The sequence below is a fragment of the Pocillopora damicornis genome, chromosome 11 (assembly GCF_964200805.1).
Source record: "Pocillopora damicornis chromosome 11, jaPocDami1.2, whole genome shotgun sequence".
Taxonomy (NCBI): Eukaryota; Metazoa; Cnidaria; class Anthozoa; order Scleractinia; family Pocilloporidae; genus Pocillopora; species Pocillopora damicornis.
The window spans coordinates 1196728-1222385 of record NC_142680.1 but is presented as its reverse complement, the minus strand read 5'-3'; the positions used below and the strand labels follow the sequence as shown (position 1 = coordinate 1222385).

Genomic DNA, 25658 nt, shown 5'->3' with positions numbered 1-25658 from the left:
TGTTTGTACAGGCAAAAGGGAAATTTGACTTGCGTGACATGGCGTGACAGGAAGCCAGTTAGTGTGTTAGCTACCCTTCCCACCAGTACAATGGACTCGAGCCCAGTTCAGCGGTCAGTAAAAGTAAATGGGAAGTGGGAGAAGAAGCAATTTTCTAGACCAGGTGTTATTGACCTCTACAACACCTATATGGGTGGTGTAGATGTGTCTGACCAGTGAACTGTCGCATATGCCAGACTTATGAAGGGGTCAGTCTGGTATTACAAAGTGTTTTTTTATTTGATAGAGGTGTGTGTATCAAATGCACACATTCTCCACACCAAATCCCAGAATCATTCCAGTCTAAGAGCACTGCAGTTCAGAAAGGAGCTGGTCAGCACATTAGTTCAAGGCAAGTGCTTTCGAAGAGACACGGGATTTGTGGAAACTCCTGTTGCTATCCCTGACATAAGATTCAACCGGGATCATTTCCATTACCTTGTGAGCAATGAAACAAGACTAACTTGCAAGGTCCATATCCAGAAAGTGAAAACAATATACAGCTGTGCAATTTGTGGTGTTAGAATGTGCCCTGAGCCTTGTTTTCAAAGGTACCACACGTTGCGAGACTTTTACTATGATGATGAAAGTCGAAATGGTCCTCGTCGGCTAAAAGAAGGAAGAGGGAGGCCATATCAAAGAGGAAGAAGAAGATCATTAAGAAATTAACTCTTGGTTAATGTGAGAGCATAGTTTTGTGCAAGTGTGGTACATAACTATTGGCTATATAACCGATAAAGAAACTGTTTGCATCTTTTGAATATTTCTTATTTCATTTATATTTTACTCAATTTTTACTTTATGAAAGGCAATTATTAATCTGTCTTAAATTCTCTAAAAGGAGGGTTATTGCCCTAATTAATATTTCTTACCTTTTGAAATTGTGTTAAAAGGTGATTAGAATTTCAAGTAAGAAACCAAAAGTTGGAATTGTTTGTTTAGAGCTGGTGATTTCAAAGTTCCTTTAGAAACTTGCATAATTATGCAAATTATGCTTATTGTGACGTCACAATTTTGACATGTGTCAATTTCTATAATTGTTGTGAAAGTAAATTTTTAATGCACTTCCCAAATATATATAGTTTTATAGGGTTTTGTTGTAAAGAGCAGGCTTGACAAGCATTCTTGTATAATGTACTCATTTTTGTGACAAATAAATACCACCCCCCTTGGTATACAAAGGGTTAATGATATCCTCTTTACCTATGACGGTACGCTATTCTCTTATCTCGGATTTTTCCATAGGCGAAGGAGGGGGAGGGCGGGTTTATATTTGCGTATTTTGTCGCACTTTGCGTGAAATGGCTGATGCTCTTCCCATGTGTCTAAGCAGGCTCGTATACATTGTTAATTGCGTTATGTCATGGAGATTCTTAGGACTTGTGCAAAAATATATCAAGGATCTTTCAGTTGAACGTTAAAGAATACTCTTAAAAGGTTTGGTTACAGCACTCCTGGTATCCCCTATATATCCCCAAACCTTTTTAAGAAGAAATAGTTCGTCTTTGGTAGAATTCCTTTCGCATCCAACAGTTCGAAGACAAAACAGGTTTAAGCTGCTTTACGGAAAGGACAAAGAGCAACTACTGTAACAACTAAGTATTGAAACAAAGTTTTGTTTATTAATTTTTGACTTTTTTGAAAAAGCTAAAACTCCCCCCAAAGAGCAAAAAACATAAGGAAATAAGCAGATAAACGTATCAAAAATTCAAAATTTGAAAAAGAAAGGGATGAATTTGCAATTCGTTGTGATGGACACAATGAACGCCGTCCCGCGGGCAAAAAGTTATGGAAGGATTTGCTCTCGAAGTTTCATGACTGGATTCGCTCAATAAAAAATTGTTTAATTAAGGTTAAAACTTCTTCTGCTCCACCGTGAGCATAACCAAGACTTGTCATTTATCCGTACTTTTTTTCTCCTTTAAAAAGTTGATATGGAAAGTAGCACATAACTGAGCTTAAAGAGAACTTCAGAGCTCTTAAGGCTGGAAGTTCTTCCACCTTTCCCAAAGCTCATCCTCTGCTATTGCAGTTACTCGTTGTTAGAAAATCTTGAACCTGATAGACAAACTGAAGAAACTCGGGCAGTTTGGAGGTGATCATTTCCGGTTCCCAATCTTTACCACTGAGAGCTCGGTCCCACTCTTCCCGGCCAAGGTGGAGATCAGTCTAAAAGCAAGCAAATACGTGAAACGACAAAAGCGTATCAAAATATCTTACAACTACTCAAGGAAATTCTTAATTCTAAGAATTAAGATAAGATTAAGAACATTGTATCCCCTTGGTTGCCCGTGCACGCTGGAGTCCCGCAGGGCACTAAGCTTGGCCCCATCCTGTTCCTCCTGATGATTAACGATCTCGCGTTTGAAACTCCATTACTATCGAACCACTGGAAATATGTAGATGACCTAACAATATCCGAGGTCATCCCATCAGGCGGTACATCGTCCCTTCAGAAAGATCTTGACGCCATTGCACAGTGGTCGTCGCGCAATAATATGAACCTCAACCCAAAGAAGTGCAAGGAACTTGTGATTTGTTCGCTTAAAACACGGCCAGATCTTGGCCCTTTGTGCGTCAATGGACGTCCCTTAGAACGGGTATTTTTGAATACTTTTAATAAACCTTCATCATCATCATCATTGTTAAGCAGAAATGGACACTTCTTGGATTTGAATATGTTTAACCCTTGAACCCTTTCACTCCCACGATCAAACTAGTAATTCTTCTTACTGTTTGCCATACAATCTCTTGATATTACTTGGAAGAATTAAGTATTGGATCAACTTAAGGTCCCCTAAACTATATTCTGCTTTATTCTCATAAATTTTCTCTGCTTGATACTGTACTGATGTTGTGAGGATAAATTCTCTTGGTCACTCATGGGAGTTAAAGGGTTAACTCCCATGAGTGACCAAGACAGAATTTCTCCTCACAGAATCTATACAATATCAAGCAGACAAGTGATGAGAATAAAGAAAATATCAATTAGAGGATTTTAAGAATTGTATAACAGTAAGGGACTAGCCATTGTTTATCGCCTGGTTAAGAACGGGGGGGGGGGGGGGAGGTTGGTGGATTTTTTGTGGGAGGGGTTTCACATGATTTTTCAACAAAGTATAGAAAGGGGACTAAAGAGAATTGACCTCTTATAACGGCCGAGGAGGACGATCAGAAGAATATTACAGAGTATTATGGGAAAACAGGCAAGTTTTCTTGCGACTAAACCAAAATCTCCCAACCCCCCCCCCCTTTCAAGCGATGAAGAATGACCGGTCCCTAAGGATGATTACTAATGAGACCTTGGGAGTGAAAGGGTTTATGGGAAAAGGGGCCACTTGATGTTCCCGAGGAACAGAAACATCAATGCATTCCGGGCTCTGAGCATTGGCGATTTCGACCTTATGGTTTCCTTATGACAATATTGAACATCAATCAAGGAATATTTCTATAACTAGTTCTTACTGTTTCTCTGTTCTGTTCCCCTCTGACGTCACTACACCAAGTGCTTTCTTCAGAAATTATCAAAGTGAACCCCTCCCGTGGTTCATACAATGTTCGACGGGAGCAGCGCATATGGTTGAATAAAAATCCCGCCGGTAGCTCTTCTTTAGGCACATGCAATCCATCAGGTACTGTAAATGTTAACTTCCTGGACAGAAAATCAGCTAATACCTTTGCTTGCACCTCTTCATCTCCGCTGTTATGTAACTCAATGGCTGTAACTAAAATATATTTTTTTTCAAAAATGGATCGAGCTTATGGCACTCCACCGAGAAACTTATTCGTTGAAATTGGACGGAAGAGACAGCTTCCGTCCCGTGGCCTTCTTGATCTAACAAATGTTTATTGGGGTTGGAAAGAAAAATGTAGTTATCATTTGTCGACTTTTCCTGTGTCAAAAGTTTCTTTAAACTGTCCCTATTGCGGTCGAGATGAATAGTTAACCAGAAGAATTAACAAACCATCAAGAGGACAAAGAAATCAGAAAACTCACTTGTTTTAGGTCTTATCATGAGTCTGCAATCGACTTGGCAGCCGGGAAAAATTATATCGGCCTGGAGATATTTTTTCGATGGCAGAACCAACCATCCTCGACATCGTGATCTTGTCAATTCATCATCGAAATGAAGTTCTTCCACGACATGTTTGATGTCACTGAATGGAATTGGAATTTCTTCGAGTTTTGCTTGCACATCTTGGTTAGCAACCCACACCTAATAGGAGCAAGAAGGGCTGTTATCATCAAGTGGCTTAACAATTTCAATCTGCCATTGTTAGTAGAGTTTTATTTGCCTCTGTTAGACCATTCCTCATCCGTGCGTTGTCCAGTGACGCCTTACCTGCGAGGTGGACCTTGCCGCAAGTCAAGGCGCCCTTAAGGTTCAAGCAATCTAAATTACAAGTTTATCAAAGAAGAGTCACAAATAGAAAATATGTTTAGAGCAGAAAATTTAGCTGCGTAACGTACCCGATACACCTTGGGACAACTCGTTCTTCCAGTCAACTTACCTTGCATCGTAGTGATCTGCCTTGAGGCGTAATGAAAGTTAGATCGTATCTTGACGTGTAATCCTCGTCAGTCTTTGGTGAACCAAACGTCTCCTGTAACAAGTGTTTGCTGATTAGCACACCTTCCTTGAACGCAAGGCGCCAATCCCTTTTCTTGAGCTTGTCAACCGCCTCCTGAATATCCCATGTTTCTCCAACATCCACTGTTAATATTTAGTTAGTGGTTACTTAAGATCACGTAAAACAAAGAGTTACAGACAACAAAGAGGCGTGGTAAATTTTCCAAAAAATCTGAGCTTGTGACCATGTTTTCCTTTGCTTCATTGATCTTCCCGCGAATTTCCTATAGGCCTGAGTCTTGTTCGTTTCTAATCGCCTCTCTACTTTTAATAACGAGGGAGGCACACGTGGGGTGCATGAGGGGAAACCTTCACTTTGTCGTACTGGTGCTAACTCGAGCGACGTTGCGGCCTTTTATCTAACTCAAAAGAAGACTGGGGATGATTCAGGGTCTGAATGAGAAACTGACTTGTGTGTTAACGGAGGAAAGGGGTTTTTTGGATAAGCAGTCAGTCGCAAGAGGAACGCTCGATGTATTGCACTCTATGGTTCGTTTACAACACGTCACGTGTCTCGTCATACAGCGTCTTGGTTTACTATACGTGTACACTGATCATAGCTGATACTGTCATGAAAAAGGATACTTAAATTAAGTCTTACTTATTCTGTTTTGTCATTTAGTTCTCACCTTCATCAGGCTCTCGGATGATAACGGTCCCAACGTGACACCACATGTCGGCTTCGTGAAATTTGTTTGACTCAATTCCACGTTTGATCTTGTTTAGACACTCAAGTGCATTTGCTATGAGGTCGTTTTGATAGCTTGGAACTGTTTTGCCTCGACTACATGCTCCACGAAACTGAAAAGATAGCGATCAACTGGAAAAAATTAATGAAAACTCACAGAAATTCAAGATCAATGTCAGCATCTGAGCAACTGTGCTCTTACCCTTTCCATGACCCATCAACAGTCAACTGATAAAAAGTTAGGGTTAGTGTCGGGTTAGGGGAGGGGTAGGTACGCAGTTGCTTCGGTACTGAGTTCGATCCGAAATTTATTTAATGACCGTGGATTACTGAATCAAATATCTCCCGCCATAAGTTATTGCATTGTTAGATGACATATTTTTATTGTTAGGCTACTACAATGTCTGAGTCTTACTTGGAACTTAATATGTTCAGCTCAGTTTCAAGAAGAAGCAAATATAATTGAAAATACACTCTGCAGTACTTCATGCGTGTCTTGACAAAAACACGAACAGAAAAACTAACAAACCAATTCGTATTCCTCCAACGGTTTCAGCCGATACTGTGAATGTGATCCTGGCAACACCATGCGGTCTTCGTCTTCAACTGGCACGAGCTGTAGTTCACAACCCTTCGATAGATTCCTGTCGTCAATGTAACAGCACATCTTGTCTGGTTTGATCCTCGCTGAGGCCTGTGCATGAAAAAGGAAAGAAAAAAATTGCTTCTAAAATCGTTGGTGCTCTAGCTCCTTAATGCTAGATCAACCATTTGTTTTGACACGCGCAGTGAGGACCAAGCTGAGAAAATAGGGCTACAGGTGTTGTACGCAATTTCCGTGGAATTCAAGAGCTTCAGGTGTAAGCAAGGTTTTTACTGTTTGTTGCTTTGCTGATGAACCATATTTACATAGTTGTTCTGTTACCAAGGTGTAACAATTTCTTATGCAAAATAAATTAATAAGTACATACCACTCTTCGCTTCATCAGTAACTCAGCATGCTGGACTTCTTTCTCTGTTCCTTTCAGTTCAAAGAGCTTATTTCCTCGAGGAAGTACTTGTGCTCCAGTCACTGTGCAAATGTTACGAAGATTGTCTCCTCCCTTTCCTTTCACGTGTTTCTCGAATCCACTCGGAATTTTCACAAGTTGTCGGGGATATCCCTTCCTCCCACGTTTAGTTTGGGCTTCCTCCTTTGAAAGAAAATTTTAAAATAGAGCATGTAACGTTGGGGCCTCGAAGAGCGTATGTGGTAAAACTAAAACTGTTGACCAAATTACTGTGGGTAGCGATAGAACAAAGTGGCCAAAATAGCCAATGAGATCTCAACATGAATACATGAATTCGGCTTCAACCCTTGACACTCTTAACATAAGTATGCACTTTCACAATACTCTTCTCTATAATTTTCCATTTTTTCCGACGGGGATAATTTGTTCAACAAGCAAGAGATTCTCCAGTTGGCGATCATTTCCTTTATTCTCTTTACCTCCTGGGTTTGATTCAGGGGTGATAATGGAGGGAGAAATAAGATGCTAATCACTTCTAAGCGGTTAAGGGGTGGTTTCATGTTGAAGGCGGTAATGTTTTACTATGCGAGATAAAAATCTGAATTGCGTCATTCAAAATAATAGTCCTCTCTGAGGTAAAATTTCTTATATCATATACCAACCATTCTTTGATAGATGAGTTGCTTTGCGCGTGCGCGTTGCCCTTCATTGCCGCTTACTGAAAAGCCTCCCTGATCGCTGTCTGAAGTGATCCTTGATCCTGATTCTGTCTCTATTAACTTTATCGAACTTCCCTTCTTGCCAATCACAAAACCCATGAGATCCTTTGGAACTGCCACGAAGTCGAAAGTTTCCCCTGTGATTCTTCCTCGGCGGTTGTCGTTGGTTGCTCCGCACCTACGACATCGACACGTATTTTTTATTAACATAAGTCAACAAGCTGATGGTGAACAGAGAGAAAAAAATTTTACAGCTCTTATTTCTGTGACATTTCAATCTCGAGCCCTTTCCTCTATAGGGGAGAATGGGAGTGAGTGTGGGAGGGGGAGGGGGGAAGGGTTTAGTGGAGCCAAGGTAAATAAAAAGACGCTGATTGATATCAGCGAGCCCGCAATATGCTATGAATATTGGTCAGAGGATTCTTTGATGCAACAGCTGTTACTTAAACATCTCAATGTGAATGTCCGCTGTAACAAAAATGTACTAGCGCAGTTAGACGATTGCATTGAAGGCTTATTACGTTTAGAACCAAATGTTATTACATATAGGACTTTGTAACATTTAGAACCAAATGTTATTATATTTAGGACTTTATAACATTTTAGGAAAGTTATAACATGTAGGACTTCAACAAAGTCAAGGTAACTTGCTTGCAGACTTCATCATAACTCACCTCTTTGCAGAAATAGCAGAGGTCCACACGCAGGCTTAGAGAAGGGGAGGGAGAAGGGGTGGTATGGGGCGCGGGTAGACATTGAATCATAACCGTCAAAGGTATAAACTGCCACTCAGATGTTCTTTGTATGCTCTGGTTACGAAGCGATCGGCTTTCGACCTCCTCGATGTAAAGGCTAAAATATTCCGAAAAATGAAAGTACCGACACCAACGGATTCAAAGCAATAAAAGTACTTGAAATTTAGGAAATGCGAGGTTACAACACCGTCCTCATCAGCTGCGATTACTAGCCACCGATATGAGCTCGAAGAACCTTCAAATACTTCCCTTTGAGTCCATAAATTCCTTTTCAACACTGACTCCAGACAATTACCCAGGCCAGGATACATCATATCATACCTTTTTTTCCTTGCATCTGATCTCCTTTGAGCGTAACCACTACATTCCATTTAGCTGGATTGTTTTCCTGTTTAAAAGCGAACTGGTAGGGAAAAAAATATTCACAACTGCTAAACCGGAAGTTCTTCCGTGTTTTCCTAAATTCTCGTCACCAGTTTCCTTGCAATAATTTTCGAGGCAGCACTGGGATTTTGGTAATACTTATGAGTTAGATTATTTTGCCTGCTTTCAGTTGACGATTGCTAATCCACAAAGCGATTGAAATTTTGCCTTGTAAGACTTTTTACTAAAGAGACCGAGCTTTATTTTAAGACTGTGAGACCGACAACAGCCGAGCGATACCGAAGACAACCGACGGTTTGGGGAGTCCGACGAGAAGTGCAGGGGTAGGAGCCGGTGCGAAAAAGCAAAATGGCGTGGCAACCAGATCAGGACGGTTTACAGCAAATTATACAGCTTTTGAAGGAGAGTCAAAGCCCAAATACTGAAGTACAAAGAGCAGTTCAACAAGTATCCTTTACTGTACCATATATAGTGTTTGCTTTGGTTTTCATGCGGAATTAGACGAGATATAGGACGTAACACAGTTGAAAGTTGGCGCGTCACACGTGCTCTCCGGTTGTGTTAACGTCGTTATATTTTTCTTGTATTCCTTAACATATCTCTTTTTCAGAAACTTGAGTCTCTGAATCAATTCCCTGATTTCAACAATTACCTGATATTCGTTCTTACGAAGTTGAAGAGCGAAGGTTAGTGTGTTTCACGGGATGTAAGCTAGAGGTGTTTTTCAGCTCAGTTCCGGTTGCCGCTCGATTAATCTAAATCTCAGTGATTTTCTAGCCAATCTAAGTTTCAAATCAATTTGTGAAACCTTCATTATATCTCTTTTTTATTTCAGATGAACCAACTCGTTCACTTTCGGGTTTGATTCTCAAGAACAACGTTAAATCTCATTATCACACTTTCCCTGACCAAGTGAAAGAATTTATCAAGTCAGAATGCCTCGAGGCCATTGGGGATCCTTCACCTCTCATACGAGCTACGATTGGTATCTTGATCACAACTATAGCGGCGAAAGGCGATCTGACAAACTGGCCTCAACTATTGCCAACGTTGTGCCAGTTGTTAGACAGCGAGGATTATAATGTCTGTGAGGTGAGCATTGATTCTCCATAAGATCTAGAGCTGGCAAATTTCCAGTGCTAAATTTTTAGAAATTTATATAGTGTATGTGTGTATTTTTGAACTTTTTTATCGATGAATCAAATTTTTTAGATGTCATTTTGGCAGAGGAGTGTTAATAACATATCGGGTAGAGACAGATTATCTGTGAGATCATCGCTAATTTATTTTGATTTATTATTTCAAATTATTTTTAGTATTGACAGGCTTATGTAAAACAAGTGTTTGGATTTTTAATCTATTAAATATACACCTGCAGTGTGCATTGTATAGTAGTAATTGCAAGTAACTGTTAATTTTTTAACTCTGGGAGGTTGTAACTTGCTAATCATGACTCAGCCACTTAGCCTATTTGCAGATTATGGCAGTTATACGTGCAATTTTTTCCTTTCATACCATAAATTTCACACAGCAGAATCACATTTGCATGCACAAGATCTCACTGAGTTTTGCTATACCCTGCAGGCTGGGTGCTTGGGTTGCACACACAGTTATTCTTGAATTTTTTTTAACCACAAATTAAATTTTAAAAAACCCACATGAGCAAGTTTGAGATGTTCATACTTGATTGGAAACTATACCAGTTTTATTACCATCTTTCTAGTCATGTTATTCTTTGTTACATTTCATTAAAGGCTGTAATGCTACAATCTGCTTATCAAAGATTCAGACATTAGAAAAATCAGATAGCAAGAATAATGTTCGAGTTACATTCAGGGACCCTTTTGGCTAAACAATACCCAGGTGTTATCTCCTAATCATGTTAAAATAGAAGGGTGGATAAAATTGACCTATTATTGTTAAGGAAATAGCAGCAATGAAAAATTGTAAAGTAACAAAGAATTATCCCTTGTGAAATTGTGAAACAAGAAAGAAGTAGTTCGGATTATGGAAATTTGTCAGAGAATTTTCTGACTCTGAGTTTAGCCTTCACTATTCCAGTTCTTAAAGGGGGTTGAACTCCTAATTTTTTACTCTGTTTGTCTATAAATTGTTCATATGGATCAACAGATACCTTTGTTAAGGCCTATTTACACGGCACGAATTTGTCGCATGCAACAAGCTTACGACAGGCCTACGACATGACTTAAGAGTTGTAAGCGAGTTGTAGGTTTGATTTACACGAAACAATTCGTGTTGTAAGCTTGTCGCATGCGACAAAGTCGTACCGTGTAAATAGGCCCTTAGAATGTAATTTACAGAACAGGACAAACACTGATAGCCTGTGTTAGGTAAAATTTCCAAGATCTTTACCAAATCTGTTATCTATATTTTCACCTATCTTTAACTACATGTGAGGGAGTGTGAGGTTACAAGCCCTAATGGTTTTTATTAGGTTTCCTTGTCAATGATCTTTTTTTGTTTCTTCATTAATTGTTATATCTGGCAGTAATATATAATGGCAAATAAAATATAAATGAATATTGGAAGAAAGCGTGGGTTCATGCACAATGGTCAGATAGATAAGTGGTTAATTCTCTGTTAATTTTTTTTTGCAGGGAGCTTTTGGAGCTCTGCAAAAGATCTGTGAGGACTCTGCTGAGCAACTTGACAGTGATGCCCTTAATAGACCCCTCATTGTACTGATCCCAAAGTTTCTGCAATTCTTCCGCCATGCAAGCCCAAAAATAAGGTAAAAAGACATTTATGTTTGCTATACATGTAGCTGTCATCTACCAAGCTTTACAGGGAAAAGCTAATATTCTTGTTCAATTTCCTTGTAGGTCTCATGCTATTGCTTGTGTAAATCAGTTTATTGTTACACGAACACAGGCCCTTATGGTTCACATAGGGACATTTATTGAGGTAGGACTGTCACAGTTTTACATTGAATATAGTTTTACAAATATTCATGTGTGGTCATGTAATAATTATTTACCATAGAAATGCGTTTGTGTTATATCTTAAAGATGTGCAAACAAATGAATCTATCTGCTAAGACAATTATTCTTAAAAAAAATAAGTTCTTGAAACATCAAATACAGGAACCTGTCTTTTGATTTTAGATACTGTTGAGTAATTCTGATCATAATATTTATGTGCTCAGGTTGATCCACTGCTGTACATTATAGGCTGAGTAAATCTCTTTAAGAATTTACATAGAAAGCTTCACTTGTATGTATAAATGAAATGGATTTACCACCATTGCTGATACAAAAGTATTTATCTATGAAAAATCTTTTGTTTCTGTAGAATCTGTTTGCCCTCGCGGGAGATGAAGACCCAGAAGTAAGAAAGAATGTGTGCAGAGCCCTTGTTATGCTTTTGGAAGTCAGAGCAGACCAATTAATTCCACATATGAATAACATTGTAGAGGTCAGTATTTGATAAATATAATTACTCTAAAAGTAGGTTTGATGTCCTTAAGGAGTATATATTGTATCTTAGCTGACAAGAGACAGATGTAATGTGGGGTGAAATACTTTTTATATGTACATTTTTATAGTACATGCTGATGAGGACACAAGACAAAGATGAGAATGTATCACTTGAAGCTTGTGAGTTTTGGCTGACACTGGCAGAGCAACCTATCTGTAAGGAGGCTCTCAGCCCACACCTTCATAGGTACATCAACAAGCATTTTAACATATTCTTTTTGCAACCTGGTAGTCTATGTAACAGTACATACAAATGCTCTCACAGGAATGACATGTGACCTGTGCTGTTAGTGCCCAAATTGAGCAGCTGATAACCAATTATGTTTAAGTATTTCATTTTAGTCCTGACAGTGAAACATTTTTGTCTCATAATTGATACTCTTAGTATTTGAGGGGTGTGTTTTTTTTTGTTTTTTTTTGTTTTTTTTTTTTGAGGGGTGTGTTGCCATTGCCTATCCTTAACTGTACTTATTATTTTCTCTGATTCATGTACCTCCCTGGTGTGACCCAAGGTTCAATTGTATTGTGCAGAGGTGGAGGTTTTCACACACCTCGTGTTTATAAAAAGCTTGAAGTGAGAAACTTAGAGAAATTGATGAAGATTTGTCCATGATTTGTAATGAAATAAATTTGCTTTAAGAACTGTGCTCTTGTCAAATTGCAGGCTGGTACCAATATTGGTAAATGGTATGAGGTATTCAGAGATTGATCTGATTCTTCTGAAGGTGAGTGGTTTTTGTTTGCGTGATTTATTTGCCCTCATGTACTTCCTTATCTGTTCATTTGATGTACTAAATGAGGAATCTATAGACATTTGTTCATTTTGTTACCTTCTTCAGGCTGATAATGAAGATGACGAGTCTGTTCCAGACAGTGAGCAGGACATCAGACCAAGATTTCATAAGTCCAAGACTCACAGTCAGCAGCATGAAGCAGATGGAGAAATTGATGTAAGATATTGGTCAATGTGGAGCACTCTCTTCCTGAAATAATAATAATGATAATGATAGTAATAACACTTAATTTACTGAGGGTAACACTAAACAGTTACAATCTGATGGACTTGTGGTCCTCAAATTGAAAGTAAACATTGTAAATAAGCATAAACAAAGTGTTTAAGAACCCTAACTGGCAGGAGGCAGATCAGTTGGCTATATACAAAGGGAAGTGTGGAGTTTGGGGTAACCAAAACCAAATCCAGTGAGTAGCTTGAACCTTGGACCACCAGAAAACAAGACCAGCACCCTAGCACTGCCTCAGTAGATGTACTAATTTGGATAATAATCTCATCAAGAAGGTTTTATGTTCAAGCTTTCAAACTCTAAATTAAGTCCTTATCTCTTTCAAGAGCCAACTAACCCAGAGTATTGGCAATGAAAGACCATCCTTTCTCTATTCATTTTTTCTTAAGTTGCACTACATTGTTTTTTTCCAGGGGGACAGTGATGGAGATGATGATGATATGGATGATGATACCCTCTCAGACTGGAACTTGCGTAAGTGGTTTGGAATTGATAACACCTACAGTGTGTCGTTGTGTCTGTTTTTTTCATTGGTGAACAACACATTAATAAAAATGTTTTCAATTTTTTTTTTTTTAGGCAAATGCTCTGCAGCTGCCTTGGATGTTCTTGCCAATGTGTTCCGTGATGATCTTTTACCAGTTCTTCTTCCAATCTTGAAGGAAACTCTCTTCCATCCAGACTGGGAAGCTAAAGAATCTGGAATCCTTGTTTTGGGAGCCATTGCAGAAGGTTACTTGATGTTATTAACAATATGTTACAACTGAACACATTATGAGCTGTTAGACCATTACATGAAATATTTTACAGAGCACTCTTTTCACCCGTTCATTCTCAAGATCTAAATTTCCTGTTTCTTTATTTGTTTCTTGAAGCTGTTACATGAAAATACGCTGATCAAAACTGTGCATACTGATAAAAGATTCTGTTTATTGTATAGGTTGTATAACTGGCATCTCTCCTCACCTGCCAGAGCTAATTCCTTTCCTGATAAACTCTCTTTCTGAGAAAAGGGTGAGTGAGAATTAAATTATCATGCACTGGTACCAAGGAACATAAATTGCAATGTATACATTACCTGTTGATCTGGCTTTGTTTAGGCACTGGTGCGCTCTATCACGTGCTGGACCCTGAGTCGTTATGCACACTGGGTTGTCAGTCAGCCTCATGAAGCATACCTTCAACGTCTCATGACAGAGGTATGTAGGTGCTACATTTTGATTTCAGTGACAGTAGCGATGTATTTCTGCTAATAGGGCACTGCATGGTTGCATTTTTTGTAGCTCTAATTATTCAGCAAAATTCTTCAACTTTAGCTCCTTAAACGGATCTTGGATAGTAACAAGAGGGTTCAGGAGGCAGCGTGCAGGTACCACCAGTCTTTCTAATTGTCATGTTGTCCACATTGGCATTGCATTTTTAAGAAAACTTTTGAGGCAATGCTCCTCAACAAGAGCTTTAAAGTATTTAGAAGAGTTCTTGTCTTTTGAAACTGTGCTACATACATGTAGGACATGCACTTGCTGTTAGGTAATAATAGGCAAAGCCTTGTCATGGTGCACCAAAACAGATTGATAATATTTGAACAATAAAAGCCAAGTCAGTTAATATTAGTGATATCCTGTGCATTCCCAAAACTGAACACTTATATCGCACATACAAAGTTATGAAATAATAGTCATTTGGTTTTCTCAAGATCTGCTGTCTCAGACCACTGGAAAGGAGCGGTTCCAAGAATATCTAAGATATTTTTATGCTGACACTTGCATTTCCTCTCTTTTTCCAAACACAACTGATGTGGAATTCTACATACTCAGTTGATGGCTAAGTGTCCAAGAGCACTGATGTACAAAAGTGTTACAATTTTTCTTTTTTTTCATTCACTGTGCATATTTATAATTTAGTTGTGATCTGACTTTTTCGTAGTGCCTTTGCCACGCTGGAGGAAGAAGCTTGCACTGAACTTGTTCCATATCTTAGCTTCATTCTAGAGACACTGGTCTATGCCTTCAACAAGTATCAGGTTTGTTGCAGCTGAAGCTAACCCCCTCCCTCCCTCTCCCCCCAAGAAAAGAAAAGGAAAAAATATAAAGCAGTATTTCAGTGATTATTACTAGGTTTTTAATTGAGTTATATGGCATTAAGAAGTGGAGGACCAAACAAATTGTTGTTTTTTTGTTATTTTAAATGTGATTGTACAGTACAATACTTGCACAAAGTATCCATGCATCCTTGGGAACAATAATTAAATTGAAAGGTGTTTCATCTTCTTGAGTTGTTTTTTTTTACTAGGCCTCCCTTTGCTTCTGATTTAACAGTCTCTTTTCTTTTCATGAAAAATGCAGTAATGTTAAACCTTTCTTCTTTTCTTTTGTAGCACAAAAACCTTCTTATACTGTATGATGCTATTGGGACACTAGCTGACTCGGTGGGTCACCACCTCAACAAGCCTGAGTTTATCAATATGTTGATGCCACCTCTTATTCAGAAGTGGAACCAGCTGAAAGATGAGGACAAAGACCTTTTTCCACTGTTAGAGTGTTTGTCCTCTGTAGCTACAGCTTTACGTTCTGGCTTTTTTCCATACGCCGAACCTGTCTTTCAGAGATGTGTGTCATTAGTGGAACAAACTTTAACTCAAAGTGTGGTAGGTATTTGTGTAGAACTTAAGAACAAAAATAGATTACCATATCCTGCCATTGTCCTGAATGTAACTGTTTTCTGCAGGCTTCTCAAACTCATCCAGAGCAGTTTGAACCTCCAGACAAGGATTTCATGATTGTTGCCCTAGATCTTCTGAGTGGATTGGCTGAGGGACTGGAGGGGCAAATTGAACAGTTTATAATTAGGAGCAACACAATGACCCTTCTTTTCCAGTGTATGCAGGTATGTCAATGAATGAACATGTTGATGTACAGGGTGTATGTAAATGCCTAAGGTTTTCATTGAAGCAGAAAAAGTTGCAGTACATGTTTTCATTGAAAGCAAACTGAAAATTATTTGCTTGGGGTTCTTATTACGCATTATACACTGTGTAGTTTGAATGGTCTTAAGAGTTTTACTGTTTCTTTCTCTAGGACAAAATGCCTGAAGTGAGACAAAGTTCTTTTGCACTGCTGGGGGATTTGACAAAAGCTTGCTTCCAACATGTCAAACCCTGCATTGGTACGTATACCTGTATCTTTTTTCAATATGGTCATACCTTCAGCATTTTCTCCGCTTCTTCTTTTTATTTGTATTTATTATTGACATGTCAAGGCAATAGCTGGTCTTTGTCATCTTAAACTTGATAATGTTGTCATATTATAGGTGACTTCCTACCGATCTTAGGCCAGAATCTCAATCCAGAATTTATCTCAGTTTGTAACAATGCTACCTGGGCTATTGGAGAAATATCTGTGCAGCTTGGTAAGATACACATATTTTTGACTGGTTTTTGCATGTATACTGAATTATCTGTTGTTTTTTTTTTGTCCCTTGGGTATCAGACCATTTTATTTATTTATTTTTTTTACTTCCATATTCATTTTTTCATTTTTTTGCCTGTATATACTGTACTTGGGTGTTGTTTGCTCATCTATTCCTCCTTCCTTTTTTCCATTCTTTGCTCTATCCCATGACTTTCTGTTTTTTTCTTACATCTGAATTGCTCTCCTTTTCTTCCTCAATCATTTTTAACTCGTGAATTGCGCGCATGCGCAAGAGCGAGTTATAGATACGATGTGGGGAATAGCATTCGCTCGCTCGCTCGATTGGTCGATTCCTGTAAACTTTTTTTAGATTTTAGGCTTTTGAGTGCATTTTATAGTTTTTGGCGAGCAATAAACAGACGAAATGGCGACCTTTGTTGCTAAGAATAGTGGTGGGGTGAAAAAGAAGCCAATGATAATCTTAAAGGAGTTTTTTTTTTTGTTTTAGTTTCAACAAGCGGCGCCAGCGACTGGCAGGCATGCAAGGATTCACACTGAAATAACAGAACAACCTTCGTTTTTCATAAAATTGTAATTTACAGTCCTTGAACTTGAAAACAATCCGAAGATTCATTGAAAATATCACTTACTGCGAAGCGCTTGGAGTTTACAGATGTTCAAAAGCTTTTTCTGTTATAGCGTGAGATTGAGGACAAAATTGATCATTACGTTTCGTTGCGTGTGTTTTTCCTGTGAGAAGCAACAAAAGATGCCGGCGACTGACGAAATAACAAGTTAACACGAAAATCAGATAACACCTAAACAAACAATTTTAGCTACCGATTTTCAGTGAATTTTTAAAGAACAATTTTCTTTTAAGTTTCAAGACAATTTGAAGATTCAACATACAAACAACGTACTAAAATGCAAAAGTTACACACCACAAAATTGATAAATAGGCCTGAAATGAAATTCTATCTTATTATTGATCATACGTTGCCTAGCACGTGACCTAAATCTACCCAGGCGGAGATCCAAAATGACGGTGGCAGGCTTGGCTTAGTTATATCACTCAAAACTCGTTCCCGTTTGTCTCATTTGATAAAGAGGGAATCATTAATGTTTTCATTAAGACAGTATTGCCTTGATTTTCTAATATTTACAACGAAAGACAGTAAATTTCACTTTTCACCCACATTTACTTCCAACCTTTTCTTTTGAACCAGAAACAAAAATGATAGACGTTTAAAACACATGACATCATCCACCTTGTCAAATGTAATAGCATGATCATTTCAATTGTAATGCCTTCTTATCCCAACGTTACTTTGTTTCTCTGCTACATTAGCGAACACTTAACTACTGCTCGTACTCTATATATGACAATCAACCACAAAATTCCCTAAACCAGATAACATTAAACATAATCTAAAAAATCATGTGTCAATTCACAAGTTTGCTCACAGAGCACTTTGATTCTCTGTCCATTCATGAAGTCATTGTTTCCTTTGTCACTACAAGCACCTGAATCTTCATTTTCTTTTTTAATAGGATCAGATATGAAGCAGTATATCAACTTGGTTCTACAGCAACTCATTACCATCATTAACAGACCTCATACTCCAAAGACACTGCAAGAAAACACAGGTTATTATTGTTCCTATTGCAGAGTCTTAGTAACTTAAATTGTTGGGTTTAACCCTTCACTCCCAGAAGTGACCAAAAATGAATCTCTTCAGACAATATTAAGTCATTTTCCAACAGAGGGGGTGACGAGAAGTGGAGGAAAAAACTATTATCTAAAGGACATTGTGTAACTTAACAACAAATTCTTAGATATAAAATAACTATAAAAGAATGTATGGCAATATCAAGATCCAGGGAATGAAAGGGGTAATAGTTAATTTCTTGGTGCTTAGCTCTGGTCTTTCCATCTCCTCCTCATCTTCACTTCTTTCTTAACATAAGCCCTTCAGCTCAAGTGAGCTAATACATGGAACATAATTATAAAGATGTGCCCGACTAATGGTGGGTGGGTTGTCTGTAGCCCTGTACACTAACACCAAACTGTGCATTTTTTGTATTTTATCGACAATTAAAATTGTATTTAACCTTTGGTGTTAAAATAAATTTGTGTTTCCCTTTGGAGTTCATACAACTGTTAGTTGTTGTTAACCATACATGTTCCTGGAAGATTATGCACACACTGTACAATGCATGAATAACATGTAAAAGCAGCTTTTCAAGAAAGCTCCTTGGTGTTGTACTGTCATCATTTGTCCCTTAAGTGGCTATTAATCTGTTGTCTATACAGGTGTATGTTGCAAAATGTGTGTCACAATACAATCTTTTTTTCTTTGAACACTCACAGAGTCATTGATTCACTAAGCTAATAATGCAGCCACTGCATTGATGTTTGTGTAGCGTTGTTCTGATGGCATGAATTTGTTTCTTTTCCTGTTAATGATTGTGTTTTTAGCAATCACAATCGGTCGTCTGGGTTTAGTTTGTCCGCAAGAGGTGGCACCTTTGTTACCGCAGTTTATTCAGAAGTGGTGTGTATTGGTGTTTCTTTTTATTTACATGTTGTTTTTGTGTTTGTTTGTTTGTTTTTTTTTGTGGAATTTGAATGTTCTCAGTCATAAATTTTATGTGCTGTGTTTGTAAATGTATGTGCTGCAAGATTTAGTATGATGCAGTTGTACCCTTTGTTGTGATCTATGTACATTGCATTAATTGAACATTAACAAGTTTAACTAGCAGCCTGTTTGATAAATGTGCCATTTTAATTTAAATGGTTTTGTCCCTCTTCCAAAGTCTTGTAGTATTGATAGATATGTTTATTCTATAACAAACCACTAGGTTTAGAGTGCCTTTTGGCAAAAGTATTTCAAAGCCAAGTGAAATCAGTACCATAGATAGATTGTGAATGTTTCTTTCTAGGTTTCTAAATGATCTAGTATTTTTCAATTTTTTTGCCACAAAGATAATAACAGCTATTAGTCTATAGAATCAAGTGATATTATATATGATTTTCTTAAGACTGGCCATGTGATGACAACTACTTTGAATCTCCTCTGGGAAGGTTTTCATGTCTTTGTAAATAAAGTTGAAAAAAAAGCAGTTCCAAGGTTACTTAGGAATGAAACTCTCCAAACAAATTACAAAGGAGTGAAACTTTCCTGCGTTACATATCCAAATGATATTTTGTGTAAGTAGTCATGCACTGTTGATCTTCTATACTGTCATTTTTCAGGTGTACTTCATTGCGGAATATACGGGACAACGAGGAAAAAGACTCTGCCTTCAGAGGTATCTGTAACATGATTGGTATTAACCCCGGTGGAGTTGTTCAGGTGAGGGCATTATACATCTTATCTTATCTGTACTTGCATTGTGTTGAATTGGGCTGCTACAATAGTACCTTTATATCTTTTTATGAAGCAAATTGTTTTTTGTTTTAGGATTTCATATTCTTTTGTGATGCTGTAGCATCATGGGTTAACCCTGGACCAGACCTAAAGGATATGTTCCTTAAGGTGAGTTCCCTTTGGATTTTTCAGCGTGGCTTGATTTGCCATGTGCTTTGCCGTTAACTTTTCTCCACTATCACCTTGATTTGTAGATCCTTCATGGCTTTAAAAATCAGGTTGGTGAGGAAAACTGGAAACGATTTTCCAGTCAGTTTCCTGCAGCTCTGCGAGAGCGCCTATCCACCAACTATGGAGTTTGAGGAGATGCTGCGGCAGTCAGGGTGAGTGTAATGAAACCACTGATCTCTTTCAAATATGGCAGACTTAAATAACACAGTCACCCATTACATTGAATATTTTATTTGTACATGCACTTGTAGTTCTTGGATGATTCGTTAACTCCATAGAATGAGTAAACTGTTAGTTAGACTTTCTAAGGGGAACAAACTTCATGTATATCACACAGAAAAAAGTGCATGAACCCAAAAATGACATGCATGTACAGGTAGTGTAAGCTCTTTGAAAAAAGAGACAATGTACACTAAATAGGATTGCAATCTCTTATTGTAAATGAAATGAAATAGATGGCCTTGTTTACTACAAAATTTTTCATTGGAATTTTTTTGAAAGTGTACATTTCTTTTTCAGGTGGTATAAGAATAGAGGGCTGTGTAGTCCTTGCTCAGATCAAGTAACAGTGTCCTAAGTCCATGTCCGTCATTGTCCTTGTTCCCGTACAAGTCTGTGTGAATAGCTAATGGATGTTTCTATGGGGGGACAGTGTTCTCATTTAGTGATGAACTTCCCACAAATGTATGAATGTCAGTGATAATGCTGGGAGGTGCCTGACTTTTGTGTCAAACCGAATTGATCAATTTAAGTTCATGTAATAATTGGACGTGTGCTCGTGTTGCTATCATGTGCGTCCTTGTTGTCAGTGACTAACATTTGTCATGTCAAGTGCTGCAATGTGGCAGTGTCATTGGAAGGCTTTCATTTAATTGTCCTGTGTTGAAAAGACCTGCTGGAATCAAGTCAACCTTATTGGTGCATAGTTGTCTACCACCTATAAAGCGTATTTACATTTCTCTGTTAGCTATGCAAAGATACCTTTACCCCAATGATCAATATTTCTCTTAGCTCTATGTTATAGTACCTACATCTGATAGCTAAACTTTTTATATGTAAATGACATCAATTCACTCTCTTTTCTCTTTCACATACTTCATTTTTAACTGATCTGTATAATGTTGTGTACAATAATATACAATGTATAAATAGTGTGAAGCAGAAACCTTGATAACAGATATATAAACCCTAACAAGAATGTATAACAAATTTTTGAAACTCTAATAGTGTTAACTTGAATGATGCCAGTGCGAGGCTTAGTATGGTACCACCAACGGCAGGTCTGTGGTGTGGCAAGATTTAATTTTTTTGAACAGTTTCTGCTGGACAGATACTTTGAACATTGGAAGAGTTGGCGTATGCATAACGACATTGGAAAAGTCTTTTAATTCCCTTTTGATGTACAATTAACCTGCCATAATAGCTAAGTTTACTCTCTTTCAAATATTAAACTTGTGGGAAGGAAAAAAAAAACAGGAATGATTTAACTGAAACCTAATTAGTTCTCTCTAAATATCTTGTAATTTTTTCCTTTGCTGATAATGATTCATTGGGGTAGTCTTTGCATTGATTTTGTGCTTGCCAGTCTAATAATCCAGCACACTTATGTGTACCCAGAACTTCTATTGTTACAGTAAGTTAAAATTGGACAAGTTACACTGGACAGATATATGAAAAAAATATGCACCAAGTAAAGCAATCAAGTAATCTCCTGAGTCTTCTCTTATGGTTTATCAAAGTAAGTACTGAAAATTCTGGTATGGTTTTCTTTTTAAAATGAAAATCAAAGTGCTAATATTTCAATCTCTCCTGAAGATGACAGATCCTGTAGTGTTTTTCCAGACAAATTGATAGTTTAATGTTTTAGGATGTTATTTTATTGCATTTGGCAATATATATATATTTTAATTATCAGAGGAAGAAATTTTAGGAAGTTAAATGTTTTATAGTTTTGTATAAGGTTGTAGTAACAAAATTAATGCTTAACAGTATTAAATTAATATAGATTTGAATTCAGTTTAAGCTACAGTGTAAAATGAAGGACAAGCCCTTTGATCAATTTGCAATTTCTTTCATGTGATCTCTGCGAATTTCTTGTTCTAGTGGTGGTTAGATTGTCCTTGTCCATCATGCTACAATTATAGTTTTCCTCCATAAATCCTGAATTTTATTGTGTGCTGCTTTCTTGTCTTCTGTGTAAAATTTTGTGAGAAATTGCCAGTTGATCAATGTTGTCCAAGTCTCAATTTGTCAATAGCTGTGTAAAATGTTTGTAATCAGTATTCAGTTGTAATATTCTGGTATACTAATGCTTAAATTTTAAAGAATTCAATTTCCATTCTTGAAAACTTGACAAGTGGCTGAAAAGGATGGTTTAAGTGGTAACTTGTCCAGAATTTTTTTCCCCAATTATGAGCCCACTCTTCTATAATAATATTGATAAAGCATGCACAGTGTAAGTCAGAAATGATAGTACTATCAACTTAACATAAACTTACTTGAAATTTCATCTGGAGTAGCCATAACAGTTGTCAACCCATGCAGCTTTTGCATGTGCGTATCTTTGTAAAAGTAACTTGTCATGTACGACAGAACTAAATCTTGCCAAATTCTGAATTACCCCAGGTTTTCCTGAGAATTTTTGCCATAAAGTTTCTTATTTTGCCCTCATTTTCAGATTTTTTTTTATTTCTTGCCATCTCTTCAGCCATTTTTCTCGTTTTCAGTGTCCAGACATATAGATATTTATTTATTTTGTATGTGGAAAACAAGTTTCAAGATGTGCACAGTTTAATTTTTCTAAATAATATCAAGTATTAGTCTGGTGTTTTAGACATTTAATATGAATCTTGCCTACAATTTGAACTAACAACTTCATCTAACAACAGCTTTTGTGTAAGAATGCATCTGAGACTGAGTGTAATAATTTGTGATGTTTGTGACTAGTATTTTTATTGCAAGGCAAACAACAAACTTGTGTAAATGTTAAAAATTGAAGTTATTCTTCTATCTTGCCAGTTCAATGGATAATGATGCAGTACACATAAGTGTTGACCAAGTTTTCAAAGTAACAGTAATAATATTAATATTAAATTAATATTTAAGTTGATTAAGTTAATAGTACTTGTCAGATGGGATAATGCTTAGGCGTATGTAACTATACTAAATGTAAGATCATTATCTCTTAGAACCTTTAAGTGACAATCAAATGCATTTAACCCTTTAACTCCCAAGATCTGGTAGTTAATTCTCCCCTCTAGCTTTTGCACATTTCCTTCTTGATAAGTTAGGAGAATTTAATGTTATATAAAGATAACTTCTTGATAAGTTTCAATTTTCTCTTTACCTGTTTGCTGGTTAATGCATGGTATTGTAAGGAGAAGCTAGATGCTAATCAATTCTGGGAGTTAAAAGGTTGGAATTGATACATGTGGCAAACTTTTACATCTGGATTTGTGTGTGCATGTAAATTTTTTGGATGGTAAACAAATGTTCTGAATTAATTTTAAAATTCTCATGGTTTTGGGGAAGGAACCTCCCAGTGAGACAAGTCGAAGTAGGAATCAATTAATTATTACAGATTTACTTTAAGAAATTAATGTTAGCTCACTAACATACATGTAGTAGCTAAATGAGGAATTAAGGGGTGGTATAGAAGTCTCTCTATCTCACTGCTGCCACAGTGTTTAACAATTGTGCACGCATAGTGTTTTGAACTACTTTTTGTGTCTGCTAGTCATGGTTATGAAGTAAGACTGAGTAGAAGTTTTGAATTGCCACTAGTAGCATGAATTATTTATTTCATGGTAAAATAGCCCAATGTACTGTATTTGTGACAAAACCTAAACCTAATATTCCCACAAGCTTAACCCTTTAACTCTTAAGATCTGGCTGTCAATTCTCCCCGATAGCTGCTGCACATTTCCTTATTAATTAGTTGCGAGAGTTTTATCTTAGATCAAGATAACAACTTGTACCTGACAAGTTTGAGTATTGTCATTACCTGTTTGCTGGATGATATATGGATATTTTAGGGAGAAGTTATATGTTGATCACTTGTGGGAGTTAAAGACTTGACACCAATTCCCCCACTGTCTTCCTTACGTGTCTTATCCCCTTGTTGATATTTCTCTATCTTCCCACAATTTTCGTGGTGGCTATTAATTTGATATTTAAAGGAAAAATTACCTTTCAGTTACTCCCGGCTTTTTGAAAAGGTTTATTTAATTCTTTATTCTCTAATTCCCAAAGGTTTCTTGCACTTTATCTTGCAAACAAGTTATCCAAATTTGCAAATATTCAACCCTTCACACCTCATTGATAGACATATTCTCCATACTGTTCTCTATGCATTTAGCAAGGTGCCGACGAGGAAAATTTGTTTAACGATCAAAAGCTGTTATAAGGGATCATCTCCTTCAATCTCGTGACCTTAATATGGTTTAGGGATGATATTGTAAAGAAAGGTTAGATGCCAGTCACTATCTTAAGGGTTAAAGGGCAAGAGAATGTACAGCAGCTGGAAGGGAGAGTTTCATATCTGATAATACGAGTTTCAGTGTTAATTTGTCTATATTAGGTTTAACATCTTGGTTTTTCATTTAAATATCTGGTGCAGATCTTAGATTTATTTTTAGATTCGAAGGCTATGCGCTCACGATTGTTATGTAGATAGCTTCAGTTTCTCCCCCAAACCAGCTGGTCTGTGTTTGTTGTGCCGTAAGGAACTTCAGTGATGTGCTTCTGAATATTTTTGTCATCATTGTTATTGTTGGTTCGATGCATGACATAGCCAAATGTTATTTGTCTTTATTTAATTTAATTAAAAAGATTACAATTAATTGATGGCGTTTAAAATTGTCCGCGGAAATATTTGTCGATAATTTTCGGCCTGCATGTTCTGGGAAGATACATGTAATAAATGTCAAGTTTTATGTCGTTATTGGGTTGTCAAATTGATTTTTTGTCAGATCTGATGTAGAAAGTGGGCACAATGTAGCTCAGTGCTGCGACTTGATTATATTACCAACAAATTTAGGCTGGAACCTGATAAAGATTATAACAACCCCTTCGATTAACATACGAGAAGATATAAGTTGGAAAAAGCGGAGGAACTGAATATCGCCAATAGCGTTATGAAACGACCCAAGAACGATACCGGAAACAAGGAAACACATAATTGACGCCAGATTATCGATTTTTTTCGGTTAAATGCCGAACATTATTTGGTTTCTACATGTAGCGTTTCTCAAAAATACACATATTTTTAGTCTAGCACGGATGCGTGCGTCTATCGTTATTCCAATTTTGTTACTTTCCTTCTTTTATCTTTATTCATTTTTTTAATGTAAACTCCTCCCTGCGCAATCCCTTTTGCGAAATAACAATTCATGCACCGGCTTATTATAATTTTTTTAACTTTCTTTGAAAGTCTTTGCAGACTATGCTATCGTGTGGACCAAACTATGTAATTGTAATTAGATGATATGGTTTTATCAACTGAGTTGATGATGCAAATAGGCCACCGTTAGGATTTTTCACTTTACTTTTTACGGCCAATTTACATTATCAACTCAATTGATAAAACCAAATTATCTTGCTATACTCCCTCACCGATGCAGCACCACAGTTTCTTAGGAAATTTACCCCTTTAGTTTTTTCCTCTAAATGCGCGATTCTCCGACGGCCTAGTTCCTCGGAGCCACACACTCGGGTCTTTCCCCTGACTGAAGGTACATGGTTTTCAAGATGCATTATTACCCCCTCATACATCCTTTCCCCCCCCCCCCCTCCCCCTCTCGTTCCCTTGTATTCCTCTTTAAAAAAGATTGAAAATGCTGCTTCTTGGTTAAATTTTGCAGACGAGTGTATCAGGCATCGAATAAAAGTCCATATGAAATG

The 25658-nt window shown here is 37.3% G+C and overlaps 2 protein-coding genes across 2 annotated transcripts; one reads left to right on the top strand and one right to left on the bottom strand.

Moving 5' to 3' along the window:
* Positions 1–1639: 1639 nt before the first annotated feature.
* On the bottom strand, positions 1640–8482 carry LOC113681614 (uncharacterized). The gene is made up of 9 exons (XM_027198721.2): positions 8164–8482; positions 7031–7265; positions 6330–6551; positions 5888–6052; positions 5300–5471; positions 4552–4754; positions 4037–4256; positions 3505–3764; positions 1640–2208 (listed from the first exon to the last, which is right to left on the bottom strand). Exons 1-9 carry the CDS (start codon positions 8211–8213, stop codon positions 2053–2055), a joined length of 1683 nt encoding a protein of 560 aa, XP_027054522.2. The 5' UTR covers positions 8214–8482; the 3' UTR covers positions 1640–2052.
* A 10-nt stretch (positions 8483–8492) lies between these two features.
* LOC113681231 (transportin-1) lies at positions 8493–24699 on the top strand. The gene is made up of 25 exons (XM_027198313.2): positions 8493–8673; positions 8837–8912; positions 9062–9318; positions 10845–10978; positions 11070–11151; positions 11539–11661; positions 11792–11910; positions 12388–12448; positions 12563–12673; positions 13159–13219; positions 13325–13477; positions 13686–13759; positions 13846–13944; positions 14062–14114; positions 14672–14768; positions 15123–15392; positions 15473–15631; positions 15823–15910; positions 16055–16153; positions 17707–17802; positions 18635–18710; positions 19412–19511; positions 19620–19694; positions 19781–19909; positions 20277–24699. Exons 1-24 carry the CDS (start codon positions 8575–8577, stop codon positions 19886–19888), a joined length of 2670 nt encoding a protein of 889 aa, XP_027054114.2. The 5' UTR covers positions 8493–8574; the 3' UTR covers positions 19889–19909; positions 20277–24699.
* The last annotated feature ends 959 nt before the right edge of the window (positions 24700–25658 follow it).